The sequence below is a fragment of the Leuresthes tenuis genome, unplaced genomic scaffold (assembly GCF_036924035.1).
Source record: "Leuresthes tenuis unplaced genomic scaffold, fLeuTen1.0.hap1 SCAF_2, whole genome shotgun sequence".
NCBI lineage: Eukaryota > Metazoa > Chordata > Actinopteri > Atheriniformes > Atherinopsidae > Leuresthes > Leuresthes tenuis.
In genome coordinates this window covers 24,265,026-24,279,109 of record NW_027325356.1, presented here as the reverse complement: position 1 = coordinate 24,279,109, position 14,084 = coordinate 24,265,026, and the positions used below count along the sequence as shown (strand labels likewise).

At 41.6% G+C, this 14,084-nt stretch overlaps 4 protein-coding genes across 4 annotated transcripts; 3 read left to right on the top strand and 1 right to left on the bottom strand.

Annotated features, from left to right (window-relative positions):
- Positions 1-91: 91 nt before the first annotated feature.
- Positions 92-5,827, top strand: blzf1 (basic leucine zipper nuclear factor 1). Its single transcript, XM_072380760.1, has 7 exons — positions 92-195; positions 505-581; positions 2,496-2,956; positions 3,222-3,421; positions 3,668-3,796; positions 4,328-4,550; positions 4,645-5,827. Exons 2-7 carry the CDS (start codon positions 563-565, stop codon positions 4,828-4,830), a joined length of 1,218 nt encoding a protein of 405 aa, XP_072236861.1. The 5' UTR covers positions 92-195; positions 505-562; the 3' UTR covers positions 4,831-5,827.
- Positions 4,928-7,701, bottom strand: trmt10c (tRNA methyltransferase 10C, mitochondrial RNase P subunit). The gene has a single exon (XM_072380759.1). The coding sequence runs from the start codon at positions 7,456-7,458 to the stop codon at positions 5,899-5,901; it is 1,560 nt and encodes a 519-aa protein (XP_072236860.1). The 5' UTR covers positions 7,459-7,701; the 3' UTR covers positions 4,928-5,898.
- A 204-nt stretch (positions 7,702-7,905) lies between these two features.
- On the top strand, positions 7,906-9,533 carry txnl4b (thioredoxin-like 4B). The gene is made up of 3 exons (XM_072381267.1): positions 7,906-8,083; positions 8,175-8,326; positions 9,140-9,533. Exons 1-3 carry the CDS (start codon positions 7,952-7,954, stop codon positions 9,303-9,305), a joined length of 450 nt encoding a protein of 149 aa, XP_072237368.1. The 5' UTR covers positions 7,906-7,951; the 3' UTR covers positions 9,306-9,533.
- A 1,183-nt stretch (positions 9,534-10,716) lies between these two features.
- mrpl16 (mitochondrial ribosomal protein L16) lies at positions 10,717-13,695 on the top strand. The gene is made up of 5 exons (XM_072380758.1): positions 10,717-10,932; positions 11,496-11,567; positions 12,113-12,261; positions 12,718-13,011; positions 13,104-13,695. The coding sequence occupies exons 1-5, from the start codon at positions 10,860-10,862 to the stop codon at positions 13,293-13,295; spliced, it is 780 nt and encodes a 259-aa protein (XP_072236859.1). The 5' UTR covers positions 10,717-10,859; the 3' UTR covers positions 13,296-13,695.
- The last annotated feature ends 389 nt before the right edge of the window (positions 13,696-14,084 follow it).

Genomic DNA, 14,084 nt, shown 5'->3' with positions numbered 1-14,084 from the left:
GCGTTGGGTTTCGGTTAATTATTCCTGGCGAGTGAAGAAGCAAACATATCGTAGGTGCTTTGACCGGAAGTTCTCCTGTGAGTCCTACGTCGGAGCAAATTATAGCAACGGAGAAGCCAACTGTGTCCGGTAACAAAACAAACAGAGTGCTGCTTCCAGCGAATTAACCGAGGAGGTTAGACTCATCCCTGCCCGGTATGTTAACCAATAATTCATTTTCAGAAATTAAAATTGATCAACAATGAACAGTGAAGTTTCATTTGTCAAATCATTATCGTAGTGTTCATGTTAGTGTAACTTGTGTAGTTAAACGTCCTTTTAGCTGCTCATTTCTCTTAACGGCTAACGTTAGCTCAACAGCTAGCAATCGTTATCGTGTAATGTTATCAGTACTCCGCTGTGAATCCTGATTTCTGACCAGCGGCTTTCTGTGATCGCTGTCATAAAACCAGAAGGCTTCAGGTCTTGACAACAGAGTACTTTCTCCAATGTTTACTACTGCAGGACGAAGAGTCATCGGGGTTTAATCCGAACTTGGTTCTCTTCTACCGCCACCTCCACCATGACGGCTGCCGTGAGAGGTACGTATTGCGTTGTATCGCTTCAGCGACGACTAGGCGTTGATATAAAGTCTGCTTTTATTCCCCCATCTGTTTGTTTTTTTTATCTATGCCTTCTGTGATATTTACAAGTTACACAGAATTTATATACATTATATACAGAGTTTGATATAGACCTGTAGAAAATGGAAATTGGCAATATTTCCAAATTATCTCAACTTATTTTGTACAATGACATCGGTTGCTTTTTTTGCTCTCCTCATGTGGTCAGGTCAGCACCATGATAGTAATGCTGGGCTTACACCAAACGATTTTCACAGTCCCAGACTAAAAACGGCCAGTCTTTAGAAGTCTAACGGTAGTCTCGGTCCGGTCTACCTCTCGCTCCCGTCTTCTCGATCGTTAAGTTTAAGGTGGTAATCTGCAGTCTGCGACCGCGTTTCATACCAGTTATTCCATTATTTCTTGGGCTTGGGATCATGTCAAACGTGTTTAATATTATCGCTGGTCGCACTGATGTAACACAATCAACAACCAAAAGATGAGCACTGACAAAATCGGAAACAAGAAAGCAGACAGTCAAGAACAAACATGTCGGCGGACGTAGAAGAACGAGCGACAAGCAGGCGAAAATGGACTGTCCAAAATTCTGTCCCATATTCTGTGGCGTTTTTTCATCTTTTTGTTGGGTTTTTCACTACAAACCACTGCACAGACAAGAGCAGCTGTAGCTAAAAGCTGCTTCTCCTCCATTTTTGTGAAACTTCTGCTGGGCGTGATGGGGGAAAAATTGCATGATGGGAAAAAAAAATCTAGTTGTAGTCTTGTAAATAGTGACTCTACAAGATTCACAGCCTTTGTCAAGATTCAAATCTTTAGTCTTAGGCTAGTCTGGGACTAAAAACTCTAAACACTAGTCTTTAGATGTGAGCTGATAGTCTTTCAGAGTCTTTTCAAAGTCTTCTGGTGTGTGGGTAGCATAAGTTTTGTTTCACCCGGTTCGGTGTGTAATGGTGTTGATGACGAGTTCTCATTTAGAACTTGGCACATTTAACAGAAATAACACCTACTGTACAAGACCCCCTCAAACCACTCATAGCCAAGAATAGTGGTTAGGATCAGCATATGATTACAGCTTCCTTTATTGTCGTCATACCAAGTATAGCAAAATTTCAAAGCAGTCCAAGAAGAAAAATCTGCATCTAGGAAAATCCTTATGCACACATTCATGTTCTCTGTGTAGTTTCAGAGGTGAGTTTTATGACACAGGGGACCTCAGTCTTGTCTTTTTCTGGCCTGGATATACAATCTCCTTCTGCTTTTGGTAAAGGGCTTTGATCCCCTTGCAATTTTGAGCAATTTCCATCCAACATTTTTTTTTGGGAACTGGGAAAGTTTACTGCCTTGTCATCACTCGACTGCAGATAAATGCAGTGGAGCTTACTGTTGCTCCTCTGTAATGACGTTGCACAGGGACATGCATGTTTTGGCTGATAACTGAGACCTTTTGGCCTTTGACAGGTCCGAGTCATCAGGATAAACACCACACCGTAAACCAATCAAGATGTCTCTTAAATTGTGTTCAGCTGTACCCCGCTGCATGATAAGAGTGTTCCGATAACAGAGACCGTGGTAAACTTTAGTGCTGTTAAACGTTTTAGAGATTGAAAAGTGTTTCACATAAAATAATGAAAACGTCAAAAGTGGATAAAAATGTAACACTTTCGCAAGATTAAAAAGATTAGCATTTAGTACCAAGTACAAATTTGGATACACTTGAAAACAAAAGACCGATGCTTTAAATAAGATACGGATCAATTAACTTTTGTTCTGATTAGAGCGCAGCAAATAATTTTTGTGCCCACTGCTGTTAGCACTTGTACTCTTATGCTGAGTTTTCCAAAGTATAAATGCAGCTTTTGTCATGTCTTCCAGATTCTGCCAGTGTGTCTATTCGAGGTGCTGGTGATGGCATGGAAACTGAAAAACCGCCAGCAATACTGGAGGTTAACACCGACACATTGCCGCCGGGTCCATCTGAAGTTCACCTCCTCAAGTTAACTAGTCCGAAGCACAGCCCCAAATCTACCCGTGTCACTACCTCTGCTGCCCCGCAGCCTCTTGGAGTGCTTCACCTGGGCAAAGTGAGTCGAGAGTCCTGCACAGAGGTGGAGGCTGTGAGGATCATTGTGCCTCGAACTGCTATCACTCGAAGCAGCCGCACGAGACCTGCTGAAGGGAAAGGAGAGGCGGGGCAGCAGGCTGAGGAGCAGGGCTCTCCACCACTGCCTCTGGTGGAGGACTGGAGAGGACAGCTGGAGAAGCTGCAGAACTCTGAGCGGAGGCTGCTGCAGGACAAGGAAGGTCTTTCCAATCAGCTCCGTGTGCAGACAGAGGTAAGGCAGAGATGGATGGACATATTAGACAGGTGTGAATGTATCAAATTACTTAGAAAGTTTTCACATAATGTAACTGTACAGCAATCTGTAACATTATCTTACTGTAAAACTGCTTGAATGTATTTTCTGTGCAGACCTGATTAATACAACAGTATCCTGCCACCTGTTGGGTAAACAGCTGGTTATTTAGAGGGCTGCTTTTACGTAGCTTTTGAGTGACAGAGTGCTCTGAGCACTGACTTTTCTTAATAATGTGTGCCAGGTGAACCGTGAGCTAAAGAAACTGCTGGTGGCGTCTGTGGGTGATGACCTTCAGTACCACTTTGAGCGTCTGGCGCGAGAGAAAAACCAGCTGATTTTGGAAAACGAGGCTCTGGGCCGGAGTCTGGCACACACCGCTGAGCAGCTGGAGCGAATGAGTATCCAGTGCGACGTCTGGAGGAGCAAGTTCCTGGCCAGCAGGTTAAAAAAAATGCTCAAACTTATTTTGTCTCAATTATAAATGGAGGTAATTGTCTGGGAAGGATAGAAAGGAATGGGATGCTTGATGTTACGGCACCACAAGAAGCCCTCATCTCAGTTTTTATAAAAGGACATCTCGGCTCAGCTGAATGAAGGGAAATGCAATAGAAACACTATTCTTCTCAGGGTGTGATGAAATAACCTTTGTCATACTGACAAATATTTGCATCAATGTTGTCTCTTCAGAGTCATGGCAGAGGAACTGACAAATGCCAGAGCAGCTCTGCAGAGACAGACCAGAGAAGCACAAGGAGCAATTCAGGACTTGCTGTTGGAGAGAGACGAGTTCTCCAGAGACATGATGCTCACTCACAGGTAAAATAATCCTTGATAAACCCTCTTGTGAAGTCAAAGGTTACGAAAATGATGCATTGTGCTGAATTATCACTGACTGGAAAATTGCAAAAGTTGGGATAATTACCCTTATTTTGGCACCTTAATAAAAAAAAAAATAAATCTTTGTTAAGAAATTTCTAACAGAATAATACACAGACTCTGTTTATTTAAAGGAACAAGATATAACAATAATGAGAGCAGCAGCTAAACATTTAGAATGGCTCCATGAACATTACATCTAAGCTAAACTAGAAATAACAAAAAATCCTGAACACATGAGATCAGTGGGTTAAAGCCGAGCCGCTGACACGAAGGCACAAATAAAACAGCGATGAACAGCCTGACGATTTAAGCAACTTCAAAGCTCCGTTTCATAATACAGCAGGATGTAAGTTACTGCCGGTAAGGTACAACTGAAAGACCGAAGCTAAAGGTCCTCTGAAAATGTGGGAACAAGAGAGGCTTGTGAAAGGGTCTGTGTGCTGACATTTCTTGCTTTTGTGGGACCAGATCTTTGGAGCAGCTCCTGGTGTCTCTGCAGTGGGGCAGGCAGCAGACTTACTACCCCAGTGCACAGCCCCTCAGCACGGGAGAGCTGGCAGCAGCCAATCACAAGCTGGCGGATGCCATCAACTCCCACCTGCTGGGCAGCAGCAGCAGCGTGGTGAGGAGCGGCAGCAGCGCACCGGCTGAGCAGCTCTGCAGCACGCCAGCTGAGAAGATGGCCGAGAAGGTACCTGCTCCGTATCACAGTTCAAATCCTAACACTACCTCATGATTTGTTGTGTCTGTTTAATTGCAAACTTTTCACGGGTTTTCTCTCGTAGGTGCTGAAGATTTTAGATCCAATCTCCTGCTCAGAGAACAAGGCAGAGACTCCACTCAGTGACTGCTCTCCCTCGAACTTCCTCAGCAGTAAGAAGAGTATCGGCAGGTTTCACCCTTACACCCGCTATGAGAACATTACATTTAACTGCTGCGAGCGCTGCTCTGGAGACATCCTGGTGCTGTAGTGCTGAAAGAGAGACCAAACATTCCCCGCCTGTTGATTCAAAGGATATCCACGCTGTTAGTGACTCCTTTTGTCAATGGCAGAAGTCTGTTGGTCACAAACGTGCAGCTGCTGGTTTCAGTGCTCCGAAACCTTGATGATTTCCATCGTTTAAGATAAAGGTTTTAAAATATGTCAACCTGCTTTTGATTTTATCCTTAACTTGAGAGGGGGGCGGGGCCTATGAAAATAACCAAGTTGTTTGTTCAGGGATCACGATGAAATAATGATGGTTAAATAATACATTTCAGATCTGCTGTAGTCTTGTTTGAATCATGGCAGATGATTTTTCATCCCTGAGGTCACAGTTAGTGATGCGCTGTGGACACGCGTCAAAAAAGTTGTTTATTTGAACTGCAACGTCAGGTCAGCGTCATTTCAGTTTAATTCCCAAATTCTTGATTTAATTCAGCCGACGACACTGCAGTGCGAAGTGTGATTCTGCGGCTTGACATCTGCTACTTAAACAGCTGACTGCATATTAAATGTAGCCTGGATGCTTCTTGTACTTCAGATTGTCCATTTTTGCTGTAAAACGGTGCTTCAGAATTTGAAAAGATTTGATTGAGATGTTTTTAAAAAAAAAAAAAAAACTGTTTTTTAAATGCTGTAAAGGTATTGTTATAATATATATTCAGTATTTTGGAAGAGGACTGATGGTACTATAATATTATTATTATTGTGCAGTGTTGTTGCTCCGAGTAAACCTAGACGATATTAGATTTCTTTTTTTTTTTTTTCTACTTTGATTTATTTAAAATGCTGTTATTTTGAAATATACTGCATATGCTGTTCTGTGAGTTTTCAAACAGTCTTTGTTTCATCCGTATGGAAAAGTTTGCTCTTTGCAATAATGGGATTGAATCATTTACAGAGAAATTGTTTATTAAAAATGTTCATACATCTCTTGTTATTCATCCGAGACTAAAATAAAGACCAAAGAAGCGACTTCCTTCCTATCACAGTTTGCTCTTGTCATCTTTACCCTGCATCACACTTGTCCTTATGAACCAAGGTTAGTCTGCTCACTTTACTCCTCATTCCACCACATCTTGTGTTTGCCTGAACTTTTTCTTGCTTCTATGTTGTTTTTAAATGAGGTCCGTACATTGCTTGTGGCCGTTTTTTCTCTTGTACGGGTGGGTCCAGACATTCTGTCTCTGCCACTCAAGCCAAACTCTTTTGTGGACTTTTGCTGATTCTGGCTCTTAAATGTCCATTCACCGTTTCTTTCTCCGGACCTCGACACCCCGTCGCCATTCTGCCTTGATCCTCCATGATTTATGAAACCTTTGGCTCTGTTATCTGTGCTCCCTGTTTGTGTCAAATGTTGGTGGAAGCCATCATGCTTCCTTTTAGGCACAAACTGTAGTGCCTCCTCCCATTTCCCAGTTTCCTTAATAGTGAGCATGATACGGATCATCTGGTCCAGAGTCAGATTTTTGGCTCCCATGTCCCAGTGAAGAAACTCATCCAGTGGTAAACGGGCTGTTGCAAGCTTTAGACGCTTGGCATTGGCCAAAGACAAGCCTGACTGGATGGACCGGTCCACCATAGCTCCAATGATGTAGACCTTGGAGTGGTCGAAGGTGCGGAGGACATTGGGGGAGTCTGCAGTGAGATATACGAGCTGTTCCCTGGGGAAAACATCCACATGCTGGCGCTCAGTGCTGGTGATAAACAGGCGCTCCCAGGTCTCTGCTCCATATCGTTTGAGAAGCTCCTGCTCGTAGGGGCCATCTGGCTGCAGGTTGCAAAAGTGGAGGTGAAAGGGCTCAACGGCACGCCGGTTGCAGCCTTCCACTTCCAGCAGCTGAGACACTGTGTTCTCTATCTCTCGTCTGGACATCTGGGAGTGATAGCTCATGTCAAATACAAGTGGTTGACCAAACACCATGGCCTGGGCGCTTCTCCAAGCCAGCAACTTGTCAAGGGAACGGTCCCAAAACTGTAGAAATGGTGTGTTTTTAATTTTTTGTCCTTTCTGATCGTCTCCATCCTCTGCATTGCTGTCCAATCCGCTCGACTCCGACGAAGCCTCCCTTTCAGCCCTCTTCTGCTGCTGCTTCACCTTGCGGGCCAGTTTGTGGCCCTCCTTGATAGCCAGATATTTCAGGTACTTCTTCCTTGAGGACTTGGTGGTGAGCTCTGCCAACGTCCGTACTTCCTCCTCAGTCATCTCTCGTGGTACAAGCTTACCTGCTTGCTGCCACATTAAAACTAGTTCACGAGTTGCCTCAAGTGAAGAACTGTCCTTTACATCACCCCCTGCTGCTTTCAGGTTTTCATCTTCATCACTTCCTTCCACTTCATCATTGACTTGTTGATCCTGGAATGTAGCTTGGGCTCTCATAACAGACTTCCATTTGTCCAGATCTAATGTTTCTTTTTCCTCGGATTTATCCTCTTTAATTTGCAGGGTATCTTTCCTCAAAGAGCTCCCCGTACCGAAGTGGCGAGCTGGCAGGATTGCTTGGTGAAGTCTGGTACTGTTAGCCGGTAAGAAAGGGTTCACTTGCCTCTTGGCTGTCACAAAGTGATTGCTCTTCCATAATGCGTTTAAACATTTCGTAGCAGCGAGTCGTAACATAGTAAATAAATTACTTTAAATCGCTGCTCTCTTAAAGATACAACCATGAAACAGACAATGACTATGTCTGGAAAACACAACGGAAACGGAACAAATCTTGCCACAAAGGTGATAGTCCAGGTTCTCTTTTTAAAATCAAATTATCACACGTAACATCGGCATCTTGTTATTTGTCCCACATATTAGCCAAGTTGTGTCCACATGTGTCGACGTACCCGCTTGTCAAATATTGAGGGAAGGTCACGTTGTTATATAGTGTCACACCATAATATGTCGTATTGAAAACAGCTAAATTGAAAAGCAAATTTATATTAAGGACAGGTGGTATTAATATTAAATATTAGGTTTAATTTCCCTCCTCTGGGAGGCTAAAATAATAATTATGTATCTACATTTTATGTGACTTTTGTGTGGGAACTTTTCGGTGTTGCACAGCAATAGGTGACGTAACTTCCTCCTCAGATCAACACAAGCTAACTGGTTAGCCTCGAAAATGAGTTTGTTTTTGCCCAAATTAGCGTGCAAAAAAGATATAGATGAGGTCATAAAAGTTGTAGCAGAAAAAGTTGTAGTTCTAAGGTTCGGGCGAGATGAAGACTCAGTTTGTCTCCAGCTGGATGAGATTGTGAGTGGGACGTTAACGTGAAAATAAGCAGAAATTTGATGAGTGTTGGTACTCTTGATTTTGGTAACTTTTCCTCTTTGTCTTCTTACAGTTGTCAAAAACTGCCCACGACTTGAGTAACATGGCGTCCATCTACATCGTTGATGTGGACAAGGCTCCCATTTACACGAGATACTTTGACATCAGTTACATACCCTCAACTGTTTTCTTTTTCAACGGACAGCACATGAAAGTGGATTATGGGTAAGTGGAGAGAGGAAGGTTGCTCAGTCAAAATGCTTAAAGACATGGATAAAAGTGAGGATTTTCTTCATCAATTATTTAATAAGATTGTGGTTGAACAGTGAAATTAGTGAAACAGAAAAACTGAGAAGAAAACTCAAGACATTGTAAAATGACAAGTATGTTTCACCTCTGTATTTACTGATTAATGAAAACATTCATAAGATGACAGAACACCATGGAGCGTCCATCTCTGTCCTCCAGAGCCCATGCAGCTGTTCATACCACAAAGCTTCTCAGCAAATCTATTATTGCTGGTTTCAGCATATTTGCTGATGTCACACTTTAAGTGAGCAGACCACTGTTCACAGACCACAGTCTATAAATAAGGCAGATTGACACACTAAAGAATCAAAGTTATGTTTATGTATTTAGCAGACGCTTTTATCCAAAGTGACTTACAAATGAAGATATAATAAGCTATATAAAAAGCTAACAATAAACTACATGGAAGGAACCCACTAGTCTGACTCTGTCAGAGGTGACAGACTAGAGATAGGGTGCTGGCATAGAAGGAAGTGGAGAAAGATAAAGTGCAAAGATAGAGGGGGTAGGTAAGTGCTAGGATAGGAGATGCTCTCTGAAGAGCTGTGTTTTCAAGAGTTTCTTGAAGATCGAGAGGGACGCCCCTGTTCTGGTAGGGCTCGGTAGGTCATTCCACCATCGTGGGACGACACATGAAAAGAGTTTGGATTGTCTTAGGCGTGGTGTAGGCACTGCTAAGTTACCATATATTGCTGATAATTGATAAGTGTTGTTTTGTTAATCTTTCAGCTCCCCAGATCATACAAAGTTTGTCGGCAGCTTCAAAACCAAGCAAGACTTCATGGATCTGATTGAGGTGATTTACAGAGGAGCCATGCGGGGGAAAATGATTGTCCAGAGTCCCATAGACCCTCAGAATATTCCCAAATATGATCTCCTCTACCATGGGATTTAGAATCAGCACCTTCAACTTTGTGGACTTGCAACTGGAATGACTTTGGAGTGGCATGAACTGTGATGAACTTACAGAAAATACCTTTGACTTTCTTACATTTAGAGACTTTCTTTGATGTTTCCCATGGAAAACAGCTGCAGATCTGCAGAGACTCAACTTATTTATCAAATGTATGTGCGATGCTGTTATAATAAACTTTCACCATAAAGCTTTTTTCCATCTTCTCTATGCAGACTCTGTTTATTCTGCCATTACATCCATTCTGGCATACATCCATTTACATATCAGAGCATAGTGTTCTGTGGGCTGAACGGCACTGTGTCCTGGCTTTGAAAAAAAGAGAAGGGATTGCTTTTAGAGTGATCTCAACAGAACTGATCAGTCAGAAACCCAGATCATCTAGTATGAAAAATAATTTCACTACACACTCACTAATATCAAGTGTGAGCTGCCTGAGTTAGACTGTCTCCATGGACATATTGAAGTTCTGCTTCCTGTTACTGCTCTTTGTTTCTGAAAAAACAACTTTATAATGGAAACATAAAGAGCGAGTTTCGTATAAAAAATAATCTAACTTTTATTTAACTTTTAATACAGAGTGCAGAAGTCACACTTGATATCTAGAATATTATAGAAATTTGACTTGATTACATAGCAACAGAGCATTGATGTATTTAACACCACCAGTTACAGCCATTATTATCAGTATTATAGACTTGTGCGCACTGTAAACATGGTTAGTTTTGACTTTAAATGAGTTGCAAGTTGCAACCACATATGAAAACACCTACACTTTAGAGAGTTAGTTACATTTTGCTCAGTTGGGATGGGTAAACTTATCGTTTATGCCATTTTGATTATGACACCCAAACACCCAGACTCTCGAAACTCGTAGTTTACGCTCTTATTGTAGCTAAAATAAGATAAAACTTTATTAATACCGAAGGAAATTACTGTGCTAGTTAGCCCCAATTACCCACATTACAGTAACAATATACAGATAACAAGAATAGAGCATCAAATAAATTAAGTATAAAAATAAGTACCTAATGAGTAGTTTGCAAAGAAACAATGATTGATTTCTGAGTCTCCTGAGAAAATACAGGCGACTCTGTCCGTTCTTGAATATGGCATCTGTGTTTATTATCCAGACCAGTGTATTGATGTGGACGCCCAGGTACTTATACTCATCTTTTAATGACTTATAATGATGTCAGCTATAACGATGACCTAAAAGACAGATTCGTTTTAAGCCCCGGTGAGATTTACAGAATGAATGTGGAACAACGAAAAGAAGGAAAACAAACAAAAAGTATTTGCTTCAAAAAAATAAAATAAACCAGCAGTAGAAATACAGTTCGGACAGGCTCTTAGTGTGAAAAAACGTTTCGACCGGAAGTGCTTCGTCTTCGGGCGGAAATTTATACAACGATGGCTGCGACCTTGTTCAGAGCATGGTGTTCATAAGAATTAATACCCTGTTAGCCTTTTGGAAACGCTCGAATGTGGGAAATATAGAGTACATACACAGAGTTAGGTGTTTGTAGTGCTCACATGATGCTCTCCCTCTTTAAGGCTGCGGTCGGCGGACTGACTGGAATCTGTCGAGCTCACAGTCAGCAGCAAGGTAATATCGTGCTAAATGTTCATTGACACGAGAGAAGGAGAGTTTAACCACAAGCATATTCTAACTTCTGAGCCTAGGACCAGAGTTACGTTGCTACGCTAAAAAGCATGATGAATTAGAGTAACTCTATGAGTTACATTGTACAGCTGTGGGCCGGTGAACTAAACAAACCCTCATATAAATTCACTGTTATAGTTAAATGGATGGAAACCAAAACATAGAGCAAGCAACATGGAGGAAATGGGAATAATTGTGCCACAGCTGTGAAACCGGGTTCATAGAGACACACGGGTTTTAACAAGTTGGCAGCAAGATCAACTTGACTTTTATTGAAGAGGAAGCTGGACACCTGTAATCAAATTCTGCTGTGAGGATATAAGGACATCAGTTTCAGGCAGGGACAAGCAAACCCGAGCTTAAATTCTAAGGACTATCGTCATGTGTGTGAAAAAAATGCACCCAAAAGCAGCTAGGAGGCCTTGCTTTGTGTTTTAGTTGATGCATGATAGTTCAGTCTAAGGTTAGGATTTTCTTTGACGGGTCACCTGCTGTTTTCTCCTCAGGTCCTTTGCACAGCCACCTGAAAATCCTCACTGCAGGGTTGAAGACGTATCAAATCCCCCCAGACTACAGTGGTAATTAATCATCATCTCGTTACCGTTTCACTTTATCTTTAAGACATAACATTTTGATATGCATGCATATGTTAAGCGGGGGTGTTTCACTTCAAAGTTCTGAAACACACACAAAACAAACACAAATATTGTAATAAAAACATTTCACGAGACAAGAAAACTGAACATGGAAACAGTATTCCCAATGTTAGATAAAATTAAATATAATGACATAACTGTTGAATGTTATAAATGACAACCCCCCCCCCAAAAAAAAAATAATACGAAAGGTTTAGAAAACACAAATAGATGTTAGAAAAGACAAAAATAAAACCGAAAACATCATTTTAGAAAACACTTTTAGAAAAACTGTGTTGTCACAGTGTTTTGCACCTCAGACCAACTGTAGGCAGACGGAGAGAAGGAGAAAAACACCCCGTAAAGAGCTTAGTTTGACTTTGTGTTTGTTCTACTTTTTGGATTAATTTCATCTCATGTTCAGTGTCTCAGCTGGCTACTGTACGTTAATGTTGTTCATTTCATTATGCGTGTTTTCGTCCCTGAAGGTGTGGTGCTGCCAGAGAAACCCAAACTGAAGTTTCTGAACAAGGTGCCTAACATGAAAAAGGCTAAGAAAGAGAGAAAGAAGCTGCGGGACATCCAAGGCCCTACCAGGGGGGCAAATACCTTTACTAGTGGACAGTACGCTATTGTGGTGAGAGCATTTGTATCTGCAGACGCTGCTGTTTAAGGATAACCTTAACAGCTGTATGAAGCATTGACGACCAATACATTTCTGTACATTGTGTACATTTTTTGTCAGTTCTCTTTCATAGCAAGCTTCCTCTTTCAATATTGCAGAACAGAGCCAGTAAAGCCATCTGTTACATATTTCACAGGACATGATTTCAAAATGCTGAGAAATGTCCTGTTACATGGAGATGCTTTCAATATGCAGAGTAAAAGATTATTTACTCTTTTTGACATCTGTCATTCAAATACTACATAACAAGGACATTATTGAATAATGGGTCTTGGTTCGATTAAAATTATCTTCCCGCCTCACTTTGTTCTTCAGGCACATATTCTAACTCTGTACTGCCCTGTGAAAAAGTCAAAGTGATTAATGACAGCGTGACATTTAAGAGTGATTGTCCTCATTGATGCACAGGCCATGGGCGGAGGCTACATCCACTGGGGTCATTTGGAAATGATGCGTCTGACTATTAACCGCAAGATGGATCCCCGGACAACATTTGCCCGCTGGCGCATCAATGCCCCATATAAACCCATCACACGTAAAGGACTGGGTCAGCGCATGGGTGGGGGCAAAGGAGCCATCGACCACTATGTGACACCGGTCCGTTACGGGCGTCTGATCGTGGAGCTGGGAGGAAAGGTGGAGCTGGAAGAGGTTGAGCATGTCCTGACTGAAGTGGCCAAGAAGCTGCCTTTCCGTGCCAAGGTGAGGTCACAGAAACGGTGCGCTCTGCGCCAGTTGCTGCTTTTATACAGAACAATAAATAAATAAAAACCTGTTCAATTCATGCGTTTCAGGTAGTGAGCAGAGACAGCCTGGAAGCCTTGCACAAAATGCAGGCTGAGATGGAGCAGAACAACCAGAATCCCTGGACCTTCAAGCGGATAGCACAGGGAAACATGATGGGTATCAGGAAGGTGATTAGTCCCTTCGACCTGCACAACCACGGACGTTTTACAGGCAAATATCACTTCCCAGGGAGGGTGTGACAGCTCCAAGAGACAGTTGTTAATACGGTGCTGTGACACCGTTCAGAGAACAGAACTGAAGACACAACCAGAATTTTACAACGATCTGACTTCTTGTTATGTCTGGTATCATTTCTCATTTATTTCTTTAGGAGAGATGTCTCGTTGAAGTCATATTCTATTAATTTTTCTGCACATAAAACCTAATAAACCAAACTGTCTTTTATTATTGAGTAAGCGTTGAATTGCCATCGTTATTTTTGTCTCATTAGCAGCAAATAAAATGTGTAGTAAGTGAAAACTTGAACAATTCTGGTGAGACTAAACCTAACTAATATAAGTCTATCTGCTGATTTGTCAGATTGTTAACATCCGGGTGAATTTAGTCAATGTCATATCATGCTGACAGACAGAAGAACAGAAAACTACAAAGAACAAAACTCCAATTATGTTTTTTTTTTTTTTTTTTAAATTTTTTTTATTTGGACATATAATGAACAAATATTTGAATAAATCATTTCTGCAGCCAAATAGTGATTCACTCGCACTGTGCTCGATGTTTTGTTTCAGTCATAATCAACACAGTTTTTAGAGCACTTTTCAGAAGCAATTACCGAACCATTATGACATTGGTATGATGAAGTGTGTTCCAACTTCCACCAACCACGACAGATGTGTCGACTACAGAAAATGCAGAACCACGCTTTGTTACTTCAGGAAGGCAGGCATATACATAACTACTCTAAGTGGCTTCTGTTACGGCAAGACAAGCTACAACTACAAGCACAAACTTTCTTTTTATGCACTTGT

Excerpts from the sequence above, each read along its gene's own strand:
- mrpl16 (XM_072380758.1), top strand. The coding sequence starts at position 10,860 with ATGATGCTCTCCCTCTTTAAGGCTGCGGTCGGCGGACTGACTGGAATC. Across the intron at positions 11,568-12,112 it reads AATCCCCCCAGACTACAGTG|GTGTGGTGCTGCCAGAGAAA; the intron begins GTAATTAATCAT and ends TCGTCCCTGAAG. Across the intron at positions 12,262-12,717 it reads GTGGACAGTACGCTATTGTG|GCCATGGGCGGAGGCTACAT; the intron begins GTGAGAGCATTT and ends ATTGATGCACAG.
- trmt10c (XM_072380759.1), bottom strand. The coding sequence starts at position 7,458 with ATGTTACGACTCGCTGCTACGAAATGTTTAAACGCATTATGGAAGAGC.
- txnl4b (XM_072381267.1), top strand. The coding sequence starts at position 7,952 with ATGAGTTTGTTTTTGCCCAAATTAGCGTGCAAAAAAGATATAGATGAG. Across the intron at positions 8,084-8,174 it reads GTCTCCAGCTGGATGAGATT|TTGTCAAAAACTGCCCACGA; the intron begins GTGAGTGGGACG and ends GTCTTCTTACAG. Across the intron at positions 8,327-9,139 it reads CACATGAAAGTGGATTATGG|CTCCCCAGATCATACAAAGT; the intron begins GTAAGTGGAGAG and ends TTAATCTTTCAG.
- blzf1 (XM_072380760.1), top strand. Across the intron at positions 3,422-3,667 it reads AGCAAGTTCCTGGCCAGCAG|AGTCATGGCAGAGGAACTGA; the intron begins GTTAAAAAAAAT and ends TTGTCTCTTCAG. Across the intron at positions 4,551-4,644 it reads CTGAGAAGATGGCCGAGAAG|GTGCTGAAGATTTTAGATCC; the intron begins GTACCTGCTCCG and ends TTTCTCTCGTAG.